The sequence below is a fragment of the Salmo trutta genome, chromosome 13, assembly GCF_901001165.1.
Source record: "Salmo trutta chromosome 13, fSalTru1.1, whole genome shotgun sequence".
Lineage (NCBI taxonomy): Eukaryota > Metazoa > Chordata > Actinopteri > Salmoniformes > Salmonidae > Salmo > Salmo trutta.
Genome location: NC_042969.1, coordinates 3,100,486 through 3,119,518, shown reverse-complemented (window position 1 = coordinate 3,119,518; position 19,033 = coordinate 3,100,486). Strand labels below are relative to the sequence as shown.

At 42.3% G+C, this 19,033-nt stretch overlaps 2 protein-coding genes across 2 annotated transcripts; one reads left to right on the top strand and one right to left on the bottom strand.

The window, feature by feature from the left end:
- Positions 1-407: 407 nt before the first annotated feature.
- zbtb33 (zinc finger and BTB domain containing 33) lies at positions 408-8,401 on the bottom strand. The gene is made up of 2 exons (XM_029770641.1): positions 8,320-8,401; positions 408-2,489 (listed from the first exon to the last, which is right to left on the bottom strand). Exon 2 carries the CDS (start codon positions 2,485-2,487, stop codon positions 568-570), a length of 1,920 nt encoding a protein of 639 aa, XP_029626501.1. The 5' UTR covers positions 2,488-2,489; positions 8,320-8,401; the 3' UTR covers positions 408-567.
- A 3,983-nt stretch (positions 8,402-12,384) lies between these two features.
- nkap (NFKB activating protein) lies at positions 12,385-18,519 on the top strand. Its single transcript, XM_029770640.1, has 8 exons — positions 12,385-12,899; positions 14,902-14,982; positions 15,100-15,164; positions 15,365-15,460; positions 15,557-15,593; positions 17,268-17,453; positions 17,656-17,805; positions 17,914-18,519. The coding sequence occupies exons 1-8, from the start codon at positions 12,535-12,537 to the stop codon at positions 18,086-18,088; spliced, it is 1,155 nt and encodes a 384-aa protein (XP_029626500.1). The 5' UTR covers positions 12,385-12,534; the 3' UTR covers positions 18,089-18,519.
- Positions 18,520-19,033: the final 514 nt, after the last annotated feature.

Here is a 19,033-nt window from a genome sequence, read left to right as displayed (position 1 = left end):
TGCCAGAGAATTGAATGTTCATTTTTCCACCTTAAGCCACCACCAATGTCGTTTTAGAGAATTTGGCAGTACGTCCAACCGGCTTTACAACCGCAGACCACATGTAACCATGCCAGCCCAGGACCTCCACATCCAGCTTCTTCACCTGCCAGATCATCTGAATGAGGGTGAGGTGGGGGTGGTCACAGGGTGCTGAGGAGTATTTCTGTTTGTAATAAAAACCTTTTTCTGAATGGCTGGTCCTGGCTCCCCAGTGGATGGTCCTGGCTCCCCAGTGGGTGGGCCTATGCCCTCCCAGGCCCACCCATGGCTGACCTTGCCCAGTCATGTGAAATCCATGTATTAGAGCCTAATGAATTTATTTCAATTGATTGATTTCCTTATATGAACTGTAACTCAGCACAATATTTGAAATGGTTGTATGTTGCGTTTATATATTTTTTTCAGCACAGTTTAGCTAAAACAACTGTTTAACATTTGAAAAAGACAACATTTGACGTGGACCCAGGAAACAAAATTCAAATAGGGGGACCCACTGACAAGGCATAGATCACAGAGCCACCCTGCTCAGTACGTCTCTGGTATGACAAACTCAAACTCAGAAGAGCCTGGGGGAGGTTGGATAGGGCGGCTCCCTGGCCGGTGGGCACCTGATCCAGGCTGTGCCTCTGGCTCCACAAAGATGTCATCCCAGTTCAACATCTTGCCCTGGGTGGACTGTAACTGTATTGGGTTGGCCAGGTGCCCCCTTCCAGGGTTAATGTGCTGGACGCTCCCATCCTCTTGGATAATAGGGACCCCTCGTGAATCTGAATCGTCTGTCTCATATGAGTAGGTCTTGAACTGCACCGTTTTGCAAGGGAGAAGGCGGTACAAGTTGTTGTCAGTGTCGTCCTTTTGTTTCCTCCCGGATGGGTCCTGGTTGTGGGCCTGTTTGCAGTGAGTCGACAGTAGCTGGTAGTTGATTAACATCTCGTTGCACAGCAGGCACTGGTACCGCCGCTCCCCTGTGTGGTGGATCTCGTGTTTGGTCCGATACTCGGCCAGGGCAAACACCTTGTCACAGTAGTGGCACGGGTACTTCTTCTCCCAGGAGTGGGTGTTGAAGTGGCGCCGGAGGCTCGTCAAGCACACGTAGGGACGCTTGCAGACCATGCACACAAAGAAAGTCTTCCCGTCCATGATGAGCTCGTAGTGATCTTGCTGCTCTGTTTTGGTCTTCTTGATCGAGGCACCCTGTGGCAGTGGAGCGGTGTTGAAAGGTTGAAGAGGGGTAGCCATCAGAGACCTCTTTCCCCCTCTACTGTTTTTAGAATCTCCCTCCCCGGGGTCGTCCTTCATGGGGACAATGTCATATGTGTTTTCCCCAATATTGGCATACACCTTGCAGCCTGGAGAAAACGAGTCGATCTCTGAGGCTTTATCTAGTGTTATCGTCTTTTTTGTGGTTGCGGACATTTGGGGAATGTTGAGGCCTGCCTCGTTGATGAATCCGCCGGGTGACTTGACGGCCGAGAGCTTGATTTTTAAGTCACTCTGTCGAGCTAGTGAAACCTGCTTCTTGTGGATTCCTATTATCTTGTGGTTTTCTGAGGGCAGGGAGGTGCTGATGGGTTCGGGGGTGAAAGTGCCAATTCTAGCCGGCGTAGTGGGTGTGCTGCAAGAGGAGGCTCCAGTGGGTGAAGGTGGAATATCTGAGCTTGTGTCAGGGGACACCATGGGTCTGATCAAAGGACTTTGGCCTCGCAAGGTCTGCGAGGAGCTGTTGAGGTGCGGGGCTGCTTTGACTGTTTTCTCTTGGTCCTTTGTCAAAGCGAGTCTGGCCTCTCCCGGTTGCTTTGTCACAGAGTCTTCCTCTGTATTGGGTCCATCCAAATCGATGATTTCGCAGGGCTTGCATTTCTTGGTGGCGTCCGTTTTGGATACAAACATAATGTCATCATCGTCTGAGTCCTGATTCTTGTTTGCACTTTTGTCAGTTTGACTGAACTCCTCTGCAGACAGTGAAAAGGACTCGGTGACAATGGGCATCATCATCCCCATTGAGTCTGTACTGCTTTTCTCCACGGAGCTTACTTCATTGTTTTCTGTGTCTTTTGACAGACCAGGTAGGCCCTTGACTTGTGAGAGCGGTACGCCTAGATTCGCAATGAACTTCACGCCCAACACCTGCCCAGCATTGATAAGCTCATTGAGCATGTCGGAACGAACGCGGACAATTTTGGAACTGTAAATGTAATTCAGGACTTCCTCAAAGATTTCCGCTTTGATGAAATTCAACTCGATCACCTGTCCAGCCACTGAGAAGAGTTGGTGGAAATAAGTACTTGACGCGGACAAAATGTTTTTGTGTGCTCTAAATTTACGGTCCTGTATAATTATGGTGACATCACAGAACAATCCATTATTTCGCTGTCTATTCATCGACTTCAGCACCGTTCCTGAATACCGGGTGTCAGTTGCAGAGATCAGCTTTAGGCCCGACATCCCTGTGGAGTGAAGACAAAAGCAATGAATGACAAATGCATTCACTTGACAGTCTTTCTATCAATATAAAACATTCCCCCCCCCCCAGTAAGTCTTACAGTTGCTTGACTGCACTACTACCAGTAAATGTAAAATCGCCTTTCACTTCTTGTTGGGTAACCTAATCATGCATTCATAGTAGCCAGAGAGGAAGAGGCGAAGCGAGAGGATTCACGCTCGTCAGAATCTGTCCAAAATAAGCACAATGCGTTTCTATGGGCTTATTTTGGACCTAAGGTTGTCGCATGCCTTCCTGCCTTTGGGACAACGACTCCCATTGTTAGGGTGGAGACATCAGTATCTCGTCATCATTTAATGATCTCTGTAGTAGCTCATTGTTTTAAAGGGCGACTACACTTCCTTATTTGGCCTCATTTTAGATTTGGTTCATTAAAGGGTAACTCTCAACCCCAATTTAGCATTTGTCCAACCCCTTCAAATGTTAAAAAAATGCATTCAGGTGAGAAGTTGTGGGTGAGGGGAATTGCTAATAAATATTAACTTTGGGGGGGTGTGGGGCACAAAAAATATATTTGAAATATGGACTCACGTTTATTGCAGTATTGTGTTGGGAAGAAAAGTGCAATCATCCCCTTGAAAATGAAGATTAGAGGCTCAATTCAATCCAACTCGCATTGCAGTATTTATGCAGTAGCTCTTTTCCAAATGGTCAAATTAACTCACAGATTAGTCTTACTGTATAAAAACCTACAACTACTACTACCACCAGGGTGACCCCTTCTCACAGGTATGATTTCACTCTTTTGACTTAGAAGTGTGTGGGCATTGGATGAATACTGTAAAGGATTTGGAGAGAAAAAAGATATCTGCCCCCATGTGGAATTAGAACTCACATCTATTTCTTGTTACTTTGGATGTAGCTACGAATATAAACATATAATCCTTATAGCCTACATGTTTTTTTTTCTTTGTAAAAGCACAGATGAAACGGTAAGCAAAAACGTTGAATTTGGTCATAAGCAGAAATGTGATTTACAGCCATTTTAATTTTGTGTAACGTCAGTTGTCTTGTCAAGGAAGCATCATGCAAAAATATATTGGCACACTCCACTTATCAAGACCATTGACAAATAAGGCGCCCTGTCACCTGATTTTATAGTAAGGCTTGAGGTGGTACCACCCAGTACATCCAAAACCGAACCCTCCCTTGAGATGACGTAACTACATCATGATTTCAATGGTAGAGTTGAACTGCTAGTGGCAAAGAGCTAGATTTACAACTAAAAGACCAAAATATATCACTTTTGCAACAAACTGTCAAAATTAAGACCAGAATTTACGTGTTTCACTATAACTAAGCGTAAAACATCTGTGTTTTGATCATAAAAAATAATAATATTAAAGGCTAGCAGCCTTGACCGAATTCAAACGCGAGTTGGTTTCGGGGTGTGGTTTGATGTGGATGTCTCGTGTGTTTACAGGTGGGAAGAGTTAGCCAAATTATTTAGCCAATTAGCTTCAGCTGGCTTGCCGTGGCAAAGTTAGTTTGACTATGGATAGCCTTTCTCTAAGGCTAGTTAGGGACCGTCAATGAATTACAAAATGGAAATCTGACGATATTTTCATCTTTTAGTTGTCTCAAATGCTTCAATATTTGTATATGAATTATTACATTTTATAGTTGGAGGTTTTTAGGTCATTAAAATTTGGAGCTACTGACCTTTAAAAATATTGTCCCATGTACATTGTGTGATTTACTGATGGTCCCTATCTAACCCCATAGGGATATCGAATGTCAAACCAAATTGACCATGGACATTACAGGTCGCATGAAGCTGCGCTCCAAATGTATGATTACTTGGGTGCTGCCAGCTGTGGACAGGATTAAAATAAACCCAACCCACGGAAAACTGTTATGGTAACCTTCATTCCGTGACAAACAATTTTTTCCTATCATTTCGCAAATCTCAGTTTTAAACAAGACTGACTTTATGACCAAAAATGCTCCTATTTACACTTTGTAGTCAATTTTGACACTAGAATAAATGTTTCTGACTCATATTGATGGCATATATGCCATTTTCAATGTGAGAAGTTACTTTTTAGGGGCAGTCACTCTTTAAAAGCAGGTAGGAGTCAGCTACCTATTATACTAGCTGTTCTACAAGCTAGAGTGGTAAATAAAATATTTGGCAAACTAACTACACTGCTAGCTAGCTAACTAACTATAGCCTTAATTGAAAATAAAAGTCAAGATCGATACAATAGTGAAGTGCCGTTCGAGAACGATTCGTTATTTTTGAACTACTCTTTTTACTGACTTGAGAGTCATGATTCGTTTTACTGATTTGTTTTACTCAATTTAGTCGTTTGTTTGACCTGCTAGTGGTGGCTGCAATGAATCCTACAACAGAATGAATACACGCCCCTCTGGTTCAGCGACTCCTGAGACGTGCTCCGACCACCAACTGTAATTTTTTTACAGACGCACACATACATCCACGATATCACCCCTGCCCAGAACCACCTGCTCACACCCCCATTTCCAGCACCTGTATCACTCATGCCATGTCTTGAAATATGCAGACAGACAGATTAATAGTAAATTTACATTGTAATACAACTTTCTAACGCTGCCCATAACTTTGGACTTTCCAGCATTCCCAGACAGCATGGATTATTGAGTCATTGTTATTTTTATACTTAAGACCTGACTGGCGATGTGTTGTAGAATTTGTGAAATTTGTCTTGTGTAATAAATACTAGACAGTTTGTACTGGATTAAGTGTACATTTTCGTTAACTGCAATTTCGTTAGTTATGTTCCAACATTCCCTCCATCTTGTGCCAATATCAGTTATTTTCAAGTCTTGGTTCCAGTAGTTAATTTTTTTGTAAGAAATTGTTAGTTTTCTACACTACCGTTCAAAGGTTTGGGGTCACTTAGAAATGTCCCTGTTTTTGAAAGAAAAGCACTTTTTTTTGTCCATTAAAATAACATCAAATTGATCAGAAATACAGTGTAGACATTGTTAAATGTTTTGGGGCAGCAGGTTAAAGCGTTGGACTTGTAACCGAAAGGTTGCAAGATCAAATCCCCGAGCTGACAAGGTAAAAATCTGTCGTTCTGCCCCTGAACAAGGGGCTCCAGATACTCAACTAGTCTAAAGGCCAGTTTTATTGCTTCTTTAATCAGAACAACAGTTTTCAGCTGTGCTAACATAATTGCAAAAGGGTTTTCTAATGATCAATTAGCCTTTTAAAATTATAAACTTGAATTTGCTACCACAACGTGCCATTGGAACACAGGCGTGATGGTTGCTGATAACGGGCCTCTGTAAATCAGCCGTTTCCAGGTACAATAGTCATTTACAACATTAACAATGTCTACACTGTATTTCTGATCAATTTGATGTTATTTTAAATGGACACATTTTTTTTCAAAAGCAAGGACATTTCTAACACGGAACCCAAGCCGGCTGCGCGCATAAATGTATTTTGTCCCCCTACACCAAACACAATCACGACACGTAGGTTAAAATATCAAAACAAACTGAACCAATTTCATTCATTTGGGAACAGGTCAAAAAGCATTAAACATTTATGGCAATTTAGCTAGTTAGCTTGCACTTGCTAGCTAATGTGTCCTATTTAGCTAGCTTGCTGTTGCTAGCTAATTTGTCCTGGGATATAAACATTGAGTTGTTATTTTACCTGAAATGCACAAAGTCCTCTACTCCGACAATTAATCCACACATAAAACGGTAAACCGAATCTTTTCTATTCATCTCTCCTCCTTCCAAGCTTTTTCATCTTTTAACTTATATGGTGATTGGCATCTAAACTTTCATAGTATTACTACACCGACCGGCAACACAGTTCATCTTTCAATCACCCACGTGGGTATAACCAATGAGGAGATGACACGTGGGTACCTGCTTTCTATAAACCAACGAGGAGATGGGAGAGGCAGGACTTGCAGCGCGATCTGCATCAGAAATAGAAAGGACTTCTATTTTAGCCCTTGGCAACGCAGACGCTCGTTGGCGCTCGCGAGCAGTGTGGGTGCAATAATTGAATAACATCGATTTCTGAATTTATTTTGCAACGCCCGCGAGCAGTGTGGTCAGCCTATTAGTGACCCCAAACGTTTGAACGGTAGTGTAGGCTCTCTGCAAGGTTTTGTATATCCAGTGGTGGAAAAAGTACCCAATTATCATACTTGAGTAAAAGTAAAGGTACCTTAAAAGAAAATGACTCAAGTAAAAGTGAGTCACCGAATTAAATACTACATGAGTAAAAGTCTAAAAGTATTTGGTTTTAAATATACTACAGTATAAAAAGTAAATGGAATTGCTAAAAGTACAAATAATTTCAAATTGCTTATATTAAGCAAACCAGACGGCACCATTTTCTTGTTTTATTTACGGATAGCCTGGGGCACACTCCAACACTCAGACATCATTTACAAACGAAGCATGTGTTCAGTGAGTCCGCCAGATCAGAGACAGTAGGGATGTTCTCTTGATAAAAGTGTGTGAATTGAACCATTTTCCTGTCCTGCTAAGCATTCAAGCATGCTAGGCTCCCGAGTGACGCAGCGGTCTAAGGCACTGCATCTCAGTGCAAGAGGCGTCACTACAGTCCCTGGTTCGAATGCAGGCTGATTCACATCCGGCTGTGATTGGGAGTCCCATAGGGCGGCGCACAATTGGCCGAGCGTCGTCCGGGTTTGGCCGGGGATAGGCCGTCATTGAAAATAAGAATTTGTTCTTAACTGACTTACCTAGATGAATAAAATAAAAGTAGAAATGTAACGAGTACTTTTGCGTGTCAGGGAAAATATATGGAGTAAAAAGTACATAATTTTCTTCAGGAATGTAGAAGTAAAAGTTGTCCGGAATATAAATAGTAAAGTACAAATTCCCCCAAAAAACTAAAGCAGTACTTTCTAGTATTTTTACACCACTGTGTATATCTTACCTATCATACAAATATCATTTTCTGACTCAAATAGGGTTCCCTCAAGTTGCTCAGATGTCCAAAAGATTTTCAAATAAAAATGTATTGATATTAAAAACTTTTAAGTTGCATGTATTTGAAAAGATCAAATTCATTTGAAATGTTGGCCTATCATGAAATAATGTTATTTGTATGCCTAGCAATCAACAAATGTTAATAAGTCTCAGTCACAAATGACCACTCCAATAAGGCCCCTATAGTGAACGAGAGGCATGTAGAATGTAATCCTTCGAGTTTTCAGTTCATCGTTCGCCGGTAGGGGGTCCTGCGTGCTCTGGGCATTACTGACTCAAATTAGCGAAATGAGTCGAAAGATTCGTTTGTTTGTTTTTTACTTTACGAGTCAAAACGATCCGAGTCAGTAATGAGCCGAACTGCTCATCACTACTGCAGAATCAATTTTGTAGGAATGAGCGAACGAGAATCTGCATTGTTTGTAGCTTACTGGCTAGTTAACGTTAGCCTAACACCATTCACTAACACAAGGCCGGTCTACACAATTGAGTCTTGCATGCCAATCACATAAATGTGATTTAAAGCAGCCTAGTATCTATACAATCTATTCGCTCACATGCATATTAGGGGAGATACAACTTAGTATTGGTTGATTATTGTGGATAACTTATATGAAAAGGATCTACAGTAGCTTTAGCTTAACGTTAGTTGGCTACTTATTAGCAGGGGAGGGATGTTAGCTTCCTGGTTCGCGGCAGGTTGCAGCGTTTTTGCTAAACGCTGATCCATCATGACAACATTTTTGGATGAGGCCAATATACGAGGTTGGCTTCTATAAGTTACACTTGTTATTTACCTGCAGCGCCAAGCCTTATGATTGATTGTTCTTCCCAAACGAAGTATTTTCTTCTTTTATGGTATTATTGCGGTCCCCAAACAGTCCTTAGAGGTGCCTGCCGCCACCTACAGCACGGGTGGTAAACTATAGAAGAAAATCCATTGTAGGAAGGGGATAAACCAACATCATCAAAAATATAAAAAATATGGCACATAAAAAAAACATCCCACTCCTTCAGTCACATTCCAATTCAAGTCACATCCCTATACAGGCTCAGGGGCCTGTGAGGGCGGAACATCCTTTGACAGGATTTATTGCAATGCCTCAGCTGTAAACTCAAAATAAGCCCACTTCTTGTTACTCTCACTGATGCCACTTCAACCAACACACCCATGACATTTAACGAAACTTCCAAAGGATCGTCCAGGTTACGTTGGTCCAAAACCTTCACTCAGAAAAAAAAGAAAGTCTAGGGGTTTCCTCCACAACTTAGACTTTCCTTTCCGCCAGTGTAACCCATTCATTCTTACTCTCTGTCCTCTCATCTTCGCCTAACTCGCCAACAGTTTCAAACAATACATCTGTTTCCGCCATCTTTCTTCCACTCTTCTCAGAGGTCATGTCTAGATGCATGGAAGAGTATTAGGGCCAAGTGAAGAGAAAAAAACGGTTCAGAGTTTGTTTTGATATTTAAACCTGCATGTCCAGATTGCGTCTGGTGTAGGTGAACAAAATCAACATACGCGTAAGCGGTCTGGTCATACAAAACAATTTTCCTTAAATTCGCAAAAGGCTGAATGTATATCTCACCGGAGAAAGCATACGAGCAAGCAAAACAGTGCCCCACTGTCACTATATGTGTAGGCCATCTATCTGATGCTGTCTGGTCCAAACGAGTATGACATTGTTGCCGCCCGTAGCGTTGAATGAAATACTAGGGAAGCCACCGAGCATTTGGCCTCCCTTGATAAAAAATGTGCCAATCAGCGTTGAGCAAAACTGAGCGAGTTCAACTATGAATGGTCTTGGCACACCAAAACAAAGTGTCAAGGGAAGCCAGCTTGGATATTGGCTTCACTCCTATCAAAATCGCATTTTGAGCATACGTCATTGATAGAAAGAACTTGAATTCTTGTATCTCGTTGTGTTGTCTTCCGGTGGCTAGCTAGCTAAAGTTGTGCCTTTACTAAATTAGCCATGGTTGGAGATAGGGATTTGGACTTGTGGTTTTACTTAATTATCTGTACTGGCCAATGATTATAACGGCGATTCTGATCCAACCATTAATTCATACATTGTTGTGCCCCTGGCCTGAGAGGATGGAAGTTCAATATGTAGCTAGATGTAAAAGGCTAATGTTAACTAGCTAACGTTGCCCATGAATGGAAGTTAGGCTAACAAGCAAGCATTTTAGTCTAGGACAACTAAAAATAAAAGTGTGTACTGTAAGACAGAGTGATAGACCGTTTCGTCAACATGAAAGAGAGGAGGAGGACATTGGCGTTTTTCTGCAAGTAGGGCGAGTCATCATGTCAAATCAAATTTTATTTGTCACATGCGCCGAATATAACAGGTGTAGACCTCACAGTGAAATGCAACTTACAAGCCCTTAACCAACAATGCAGTTAAGAGAAATAAGTGTTAAGTAAAAAAAATGTATTAAGGAGCAGCAGTAAAATAACAGTAGCGAGACTATGTATAGGAGGTACCGGTACATTAAGTTTACCGTCTGCAAACTTAATGATGGTGTTGGAGTCGTGCCTGGCCATGCAGTCATGAGTGAACAGGGAGTACAGGAGGGGACTGAGCACACACCCCTGATGGGCCCCCGTGTTGAGGATCAGCGTGGCAGGTGTGTTGTTACCTACCCCTACCCTGGTTCGTCGGAGGGCATAGCGGGATTTCTTATAAGCTTTCAGGTTAGAGTCCCGCTCCTTGAAAGTGGCAGCTGTACTCTTTAGCTCAGTGCGGATGTTGCCTGTAATCCATGGCTTGTGGTTGGGGTATGTATTTACAGTTACTGTGGGGACGACGTCATAGATGCACTTATTGATGAAGCCAATGACTGATGTGGTGTACTCCTCAATGCCATAGGAAGAATCACGGAATGTATTCCAGTCTGTGCTAGCAACACAGTCCTGTAGCTTAGTATCTGCGTCATCTGACCACTTCTTTATTGACCAAGTCACTGGTGCTTCCTGCTTTAGTTTTTGCTTGTTAGCAGGAATCAGGAGGATAGAATTATGGTCAGATTTGCCAAATGGAGGGCGAGGGAGAGCTATGTACACGTCTCTGTGTGTGGAGTAAAGGTGGTCTAGAGTTTCTTTTCCTCTGGTTGCACATTTAACATGCTGGTAGAAATGAGGTGAAACGGATTTAAGTTTCCCTGCATTAAAGTACCCCGCCAACTGGGAGCGCCGCCTCTGGATGAGCATTTTCCTGTTTGCTTTTGGCCATATACAGCTCAATCAGTGAGGTCTTAGTGCCAGCATTGGTTTGTAGTGGTAAATAGACACCTACGAAGAATATAGATGAAAACTCTCTTGGTAAATAGTGTGGTCTACAGCTTATCATGAGATACTCTACCTTAGTTGAGCAAAACCTCGAGACTTCCTTACTGTTAGATTTCGTGCACCAGCTGTTGTTTACAAATTTACACAGACTGCCACCCTTTGTCTTACCAGAGACGGCTGTTCTATCCTGCCGATGCGGTTTAAATCCCGCCAGCTGTATGTTATTCATGTCGTCGTTCACCCACGACTCAGTGAAACATAAGATATTACAGTTTTTAATGTCCCGTTAGTAGGATATTCGTGATCGTAGTTCATCTTTTGCTATCCAGTGATTGTATGTTGGCTAATAGGAATGATGGTAGAGGCAGATTACCCAATTGCTGTCGGATTCTTACAAGGATCCCCGATATCGCTGTCTCTCATGTTTTTCTACTTGCACACACAAATTCAGAAATCAGAACGATGGACAGCCACAACATATTTGCTTACATTGATTGGACTAAATTGTTTTTGGTATCTTTTAGTTGGCACTGTATTAGACTAAACAGAGGTGATTTGATGATGTTGCTATCCGGTTTTGTGATAAAACAAAGGTGTGTTTGAATTATTGTCTCAGCCTTTAGGTTTATAATTCATATGAATTGCGACCGCGGTATAAGAGGTTATGAAGCAAACAACGCAATTATCAAAACGCTTAGGTTTTAATATGGCTTTTTTCTGGCTTCCCTAGTGATTTTACCCACGAATCTCGAATGGGCTTCAGCCTGCCCTCCGAATTCGCTACAACATTCTGCTGCGTAGCCTATGCGAACATCTTGCAAACAATCTGTGCATAGTGGAAACTATTACGTTTCAATGTCACATGCACAAGTACAGTAAAATGCCTTTCTTGTAAACTCAAAACCCAACAATGCAATAACCGATAACAATGTATTACTAGAAGAACAAAAAAACATAAGAAATACACAATTAAGTAAGCATACTAAATACAGGAAATATTTATAAAGTCAGTTCAAATAACATATTTACATGTGCAGGGATACTGGATTGTTGGAGGTAGATATGCATAGGGCCAAGGGGACAAGGCAACAGGATATAAGATACAGAGTATCAGCAGCTTGCATGTGAGTGGGTGTGTAGAGTCAGTATACACAACTTTATCCGTGGTGCAGTAATATGTCCCCGTTATGGCAACTATCCTTCTAACGTCTGTAAGCTACGTGAGCACACCCCATACAACGAATTCTCTTGGGATCCTGGAGACCGGAGGCTATGGGTGTGTCCCATGTCAGCTGCTCTCCAAATTCGGGACAAACAACCTGCTGCTAGATCATACATGGCCAACAGGAGTCGTAACATTTGTGTCAAAACAGTTGCATCTGGTGTGATATCTACACATTTGCCTCAGTTCAAAACGTTTCAAACTAGATATGTTCAACGGCATTATTTGACATAATCAATACAGCCCACAATTCAAATGTTTTAAGACAGCAACATTGGCTCGAGCGTCTGCTAACTACGCGGAACTAAAGAGCATTGTGCTGCATGTTTCAAGGGGGACCTGTTTACAGTCCCACTGACCCAATCATTTCCCGTTTCTTAACTCACGTAGAAACAACGCTGTGTGGCCTAAACAGTAGATTAGGTAGCTCGTCTTGTTTATTCTTCACCCACATATAGAATTTAGGCTGTTCGTATTAGTGGACATAAAACGAAAGCGATGCCTCTGTCCGATCAAGAACAGAGAGGCCCCAGAAGACGACGACGGAGCCGATCTGGCAGCGGCAGTCGATCTCGCGACTCCAGTCCAGTCTTTGGGCCCATGCCCAAGGCCCCCAGATATGAAGAAGAGCTTAAACCTCCCCGAATGTCCGAGAGAGAAAGAGAAATGAGAGAGAGAAATGCCAAAAGGTTTCGTACGGAAAACCCCCGCAGTCGTTCTAGATCTCGAGAGAGGTACAGTAACCACAGCTGGTCCGATCAGCGCGGTGGCGGCGCTGGTCGATACGGAGGTGGTGGTGGCAGGAATGATTACTACGAACGGGATGATGCTCAACGCCAGAGACAAGACGCCTTCATCTCCAGGTAAATGGAGTTAGCGCGCACAAGTTAATTGGTTACAACCGTGTCTCAGCTGTTTAGATATTTGTGCACAGCTAACTAGTATCCGTGCAAATGCAACGCTTGACCCACACTAGCTAGCAAACGACAAATTGTTTCAAGGGTTTGTGAAGTCCTGTTTAAAATGAGCCAAATCAGAGATGACCCCCCCCCCCCGGGGCCGCAGATTGTTGGCTTTTGTTCCAGCCCAAGATGCCAATACACCTGACTCAACTAATCACAGCCTTGATCATTTGATTCAGGTGTGTTAACTCTGGACTAAGTGGAGTCCACGCTGTTGGAACTTGCACATCCTGTGCCTCTAGCCTGGGACAAAGATTGTCTATTATATTGACAAAGTATTCGATTAGATGAGTTTATTAGTCACATGCACAGGGTCGCAGATGTAATTGCAGGGTACAGTGACATTCTTAAGCTATTCGAGCGACCGCTCTAACAATGATGGGAGGAGGCAAGATCTTTTTCTATGGTATATTGGCAATCACACAATTTAATGTGCATCCCGCCACCTACTGTGCAGGATGGAAACAGGATTCCCAAAAATAAACAATAACACAACCAATAAACTACATCAAACTTTTCTGTTAAAATTAAAACAGATCTGATACCTACACAGGCTCAAGGGGAACCTGGGAGGGTTCGATTGACTGCTCAAACTTTTGCCACCTCAATCTCCTTCACCCTTTCAGGGCACTCCAGGAACTCAGGATCATGATTCCCCCACCACAATTGCAACACCGTCGTCATTCTACACACCGTTCTTCAATATACTCTGTTTGCACACACTTGAAACATGGCCAAATCCTTTACAATTCTTACACTGCAATGGTTTGGGGACGAAAGCTCTTACAGCGTATCTTACATAACCAAGCTTCACATCTTTATCAAAAAACAACAGGAGCGAGAGACCTTCTTTTTCTCCATTCACCCAGCGGGTCAGACGCCGGGCACCAACCACACCAGGAATTCTCTTCAGGTATTCAACCTGAACATCTGTCATCACCCATGAGATGACTCTTTTGATGGGTGCTCTACTCCGAAGTTCAAAACACAACTTCTGTTGTTCGGATTCTTTTGAGGCTCACTGCAATCTGCAATTAATCGAAATAAGACCACTCCTGGTCACTCTGACAGACTCCACTTTTCCCAGCGCATACTTCACCATTTAACACCTCAAACGGGTTTCCCACATGCATCCTTACTCAACAAACGCATCCCAACAACAAGCAATTCATTATCATTCATACACGTATCCTCCACTCCAATTTTAAACAATTCCCTTTTTGTTCCAGTTTTCGCTACTACAGTTGTCCATTCAGAACATTAGTCTTTACCAACTTTGCTCGGCTCAAACTCAACATCCACTTCTACCATATTTTTCCTGAACCGGAACCGTAGTCCCAGGAGGCGAGATCAGGTGAGACCGTTCTAGCCAATGAGAGGGCAGATAGTGTGAACAACAGGCTATACAGAGAGAGGAATCATCTTTGCAGTGCATTTTCTTCTTCTTTCGCTAATTGCACCCAACTCAGAGCAATCCCCACCCAGTTGACTACTTTAAATGGTGGAAGCTCTCAATGGCAATGTCCATGCTAAAGCAGGTTATATCCATGATGAATCCTATCTATCTCTTTGACAACAGGCAGAACTCGAATATAAAGTTGTTTTTGGGTAAGTTGCGAAGTGCCACATGAGTCCACTTATATCAGTACATTCGTAACAACCTAACCATTACAAACCTTCTATTAGATTAAATAAGCCTCACACAGCAAATTAGCAATTACATTTTTTGTTGACCAAATTCGACCTCCATACAAAATTTCCTCACTTCGTGGGCTTGTTTTTGTGGACAGATTTTGGCTGGTGAAAACTTCTCGGTTCGCCTCTTCCTCTGCCTAGGACTAGAATTGGTCACAGGGTTTAATGTATTTCTTGTATATTTCTAATGATATGAATTCTATTCCAGGCGGCTACAAGAGAGGGAGAGAATTGGTGAACTTGGATCACCTGAAGTCTGGGGCTATTCACCAAGAGTAATGGCACCAGAGTAAGTAATTGTGCATCTGATCTGACTAATCAAGTACAAGAGTTCAAAGAGTTGGGCTATACACACCAACTACCAAATTATCTACATTTAGATCATTTTGTGTCCTTTTTCAATAAGCTCTGATGAACATACCCCAGTTGAAGAGGATGTGAAAAACAGCAGCTCAGATTCAAGCTCATCCGGTGAGTATGCTGAATTAGCTTAATAATCCTTCTATAAAAGTCTGTTCTCAGTTAGCCTACATCTGACTGAATGACATGCATTGACTAGTCAAGAACAAAGTGTAACCTGGGCATACTATATTACGTAGTAAGTCAAATGTATGTTCTGATTACACCCTTGAATTGGTGAGAGATCAAGACAAGTGCACTATAATTCATAGATGATAAGAAGAAGAAAAAGAAGAAGAAGAAGAAATCCAAAAAGAAGAAGAACAAGAAACACTCCAATGACAGCGAGTCAGAGTCGGACTCTGGTGGTGAGAAATGTTTCACCTTAAAAAAAAAAAAATTCAAGTACAAAGGCTGCTTGTCCAGCTAAGTTTATTTCACCCTCTAATTTAGTTGTCTTTCAGACGAGGAAGTGAAAAAGAAGAAAAAGAAGAGCAAAAAGTAAGTTCACTCATATCTACATTCTACCTCTACAGTCGTGGCCAAAAGTTTTGAGAATGACACAAATATTAATTTTCACAAAGTCTGCTGTCTCAGTTTGTATGTTGAAAATTTCCATATACTCCAAAATGTTAGGAAGAGTGATCAGATGAATTGCAATTTATTGCAAAGTCCCTCTTTGCCATGCAAATGAACTGAATCCCCCCCAAAAAATTCCACTGCATTTCAGCCCTGCCACAAAAGGACCAGCTGACATCATGTCAGTGATCCTTTCGTTAACACAGGTGTGAGTGTTGACGAGGACAAGGCTGGAGATCACTCTGTCATGTTGATTGAGTTCGAATAACAGACTGGAAGCTTCAAAAGGAGGGTGGTGCTTGGAATCATTGTTCTTCCTCTGTCAAACATGGTTACCTGCAAGGAAACACGTGCCGTCATCATTGCTTTGCACAAAAAGGGCTTCACAGGCAAGGATATTGCTGCCAGTAAGATTGCACCTAAATCAACCATTTATTGGATCACCAAGAACTTCAAGGAGAGCAGTTCAAATGTTGTGAAGAAGGCTTCAGGGTGCCCAAGAAAGTCCAGCAAGCGCCAGGACCGTCTCCCAAAGTTGATTCAGCTGCGGGATCGGGGCACCACCAGTACAGAGCTTGCTCAGGAATGGCAGCAGGCAGGTGTGAGTGCATCTGCATGCACAGTGAGGTGAAGACTTTTGGAGGATGGCCTGGTGTCAAGAAGGGCAGCAAAGAAGCCACTTCTCTCCAGGAAAAACATCAGGGACAGACTGATATTCTGCAAAATTTACAAGGATTGGACTGCTGAGGACTGGGGTAAAGTCATTTTCTCTGATGAATCCCCTTTCCGATTGTTTGGGGCATCCGGAAAAAAGCTTGTCCGGAGAAGAAAAGGTGATTGCTACCATCAGTCCTGTGTCATGCCAACAGTAAGCATCCTGAGACCATTCATGTGTGGGGTTGCTTCTCAGCCAAGGGAGTGGGCTCACTCACAATTTTGTCTAAGAACACAGCCATGAATAAAGAATGGTACCAGCACATCCTCCAAGAGCAACTTCTCCCAACCATCCAGGAACAGTTGGTGACGAACAATGCCTTTTCCAGCATGATGGAGCACCTTGCCATAAGGCAAAAGTAATAACTAAGTGGCTCGGGGAACAAAACATCGATATTTTGGGTATGGCCAGGAAACTCCCCAGACCTTAATCCCATTGAGAACTTGTGGTCAATCCTCAAGAGGCGGGTAGACAAACAAAAACCCACAAATTCTGACAAACTCCAAGCATTGATTATGCAAGAATGGGCTGCCATCAGTCAGGATGTGGCCCAGAAGTTAATTGACACATGCCAGGGTGGATTGCAGAGGCCTTGAAAAAGAAGGGTCAACACTGCAGATATTGACTCTTTGCATCAACTTCATGTAATTGTCAATAAAAGCCTTTGACACTTATGAAATGCTTGTAATTATACTTCAGTATTCCATAGTAACATCTGACAAAAATATCTAAAGACACTGAAGCAGCAAACTTTGTGGAAATTAATATTTGTGTCATTCTCAAAACCTTAGGCCACGACTGTAGTCAACCGTCCATAACGAATACATGACATACCTATACACAATTGTTTTCCTCAACCGTGTTTTGGCTTCTCCTCACAGGTCCAAGAAGTCCAAGAAGAGGAAGGCGAAGAAGAACCGCAAGCAGTCAGCGAGCGACTCCAGCAGCGACGGGTCGGAGGAGGACGCCAACGGGGATCTGTGGGTGGAAAGGACCTGCATCGACGAACACATGGTGGGCCCTGAGGCCCCACTCACTCACCTGTCCCAGGACGACAAGCCTCTCGAGTGAGTATCTTTTTTTACATAGAAGGATCTTTCTTACATTCAAGAATATGACCTGTTTTAGTCTGTCGCTTGGTATATACGACTGGCTTCCACATTTGGTCAGGATATTACCACACTATATTCAGCTTTTAAAATTCAGTTTTATTCTTTATTTTTCATTATCAATGAATGGCCAAATGATTTACATACCTTTTCCCACTAGTTTTGGTCATGCACTGCTGCCAGGTGAGGGTGCCGCTATGGCAGAGTATGTGAAAGCAGGTAAGCGTATCCCAAGAAGAGGTGAAATTGGATTGACCAGCAACGAAATCGCAACCTTTGAGATGTCTGGGTTTGTGATGAGCGGTAGCAGGTACATTAGTACTCTTCTGTTTACATTTTGGCATTTCAAATATTTCATCATATTTTACACATTTGGTTGACGGCTTTGTAACGCTCATTGCAATATTGCAACCCCCAGACATCGTCGTATGGAGGCTGTGCGTCTGAGAAAGGAAAACCAGATCTACAGTGCTGATGAAAAGAGAGCCCTGGCATCTTTCAACCAGGAGGAAAGGAGAAAGAGGGAGAGCAAAATCCTCTCTAGCTTCAGAGAAATGGTGTACAGGAAAACTAAAGGCAAAGAGGAGAAATGAACCCTTTTGTTTCTCTCCTTTCAGAACTTTCAGCTTCGGAGACCATTTTTTTACCAACATTATCTTTTGTTGTTTAGTTTCCCATCGTTTCATGATTTGATAATGTATTTTTTTCCCCTCTTTGTATTGTGAATTAGGCCTATATTTTAAGCATCTGATACAGTGGACTATTTTGTTTATGTAGAAAGTTGTCGGAAAATGAATATTGGAATGGGCTTGTTTTCCTGTTTCAAAGCAAACACAAGAATGGACCAGGAAGCTATACTTAGCCTAATACAAAATGTTTCTGTACACTATTACAATATTGTGCATCCCAACATAAATCCAATCCATCCCTGAACCTTCTACCTATTGATGTAACTTTTAATGTTGGAAAAGTGCCTGTAAAATCACAAGTTACGTGTTCAGGATTAATAAATCAATTAAAAATAGTGGGGTTTTATGCTTTATTTAATAGGTACATTTAGTTGTTTAAAATTAGGTTTGATTTTCTCTGGGAAATGCATTTTAGATATTGGTTATTCTATCTTGACTTAAAATCGTTCCTGTTATTATTCTAAACCTTGATGCCAGGGAGATGTGCATTTATTTAACTGGCACTGGCTTCAGTCAATACAAAGTCTATAGACTGGAAGAATTGTAATTCTTTGGCACGATGTGCTTTAGGAAGCGGAAGGAAAATGGGGTCAATATAGCAATGAGGGTTTGTTTAAATGCAAGCTTCCAACCCTCTCTTGTCTAAGTATCCTACTGTTTCGTTAGCTGCAGCCCAACTGCTGGCAAAGGCCTAGCACTGAAAACCAAACCAAGCCATTCATCTTGTAAACAACATTCAAATGTCCTGGTGGTAGGAGACTAGTTCATTGTTTTACCCTATTAAACAAATTTGCTTTGCTATATTTCTACAGAAGTGCATTTCTGTACATAAGACACTGTTGGTATGGC

Bases quoted from the DNA above. Each gene is read 5' to 3' on its own strand.
- zbtb33 (XM_029770641.1), bottom strand. From the start codon at position 2,487: ATGTCGGGCCTAAAGCTGATCTCTGCAACTGACACCCGGTATTCAGGA.
- nkap (XM_029770640.1), top strand. From the start codon at position 12,535: ATGCCTCTGTCCGATCAAGAACAGAGAGGCCCCAGAAGACGACGACGG. The intron at 17,454-17,655 runs GTGAGTATCTTT...TTTTCCCACTAG, and splicing joins CAGGACGACAAGCCTCTCGA to TTTTGGTCATGCACTGCTGC. The intron at 17,806-17,913 runs GTACATTAGTAC...TGCAACCCCCAG, and splicing joins TTTGTGATGAGCGGTAGCAG to ACATCGTCGTATGGAGGCTG.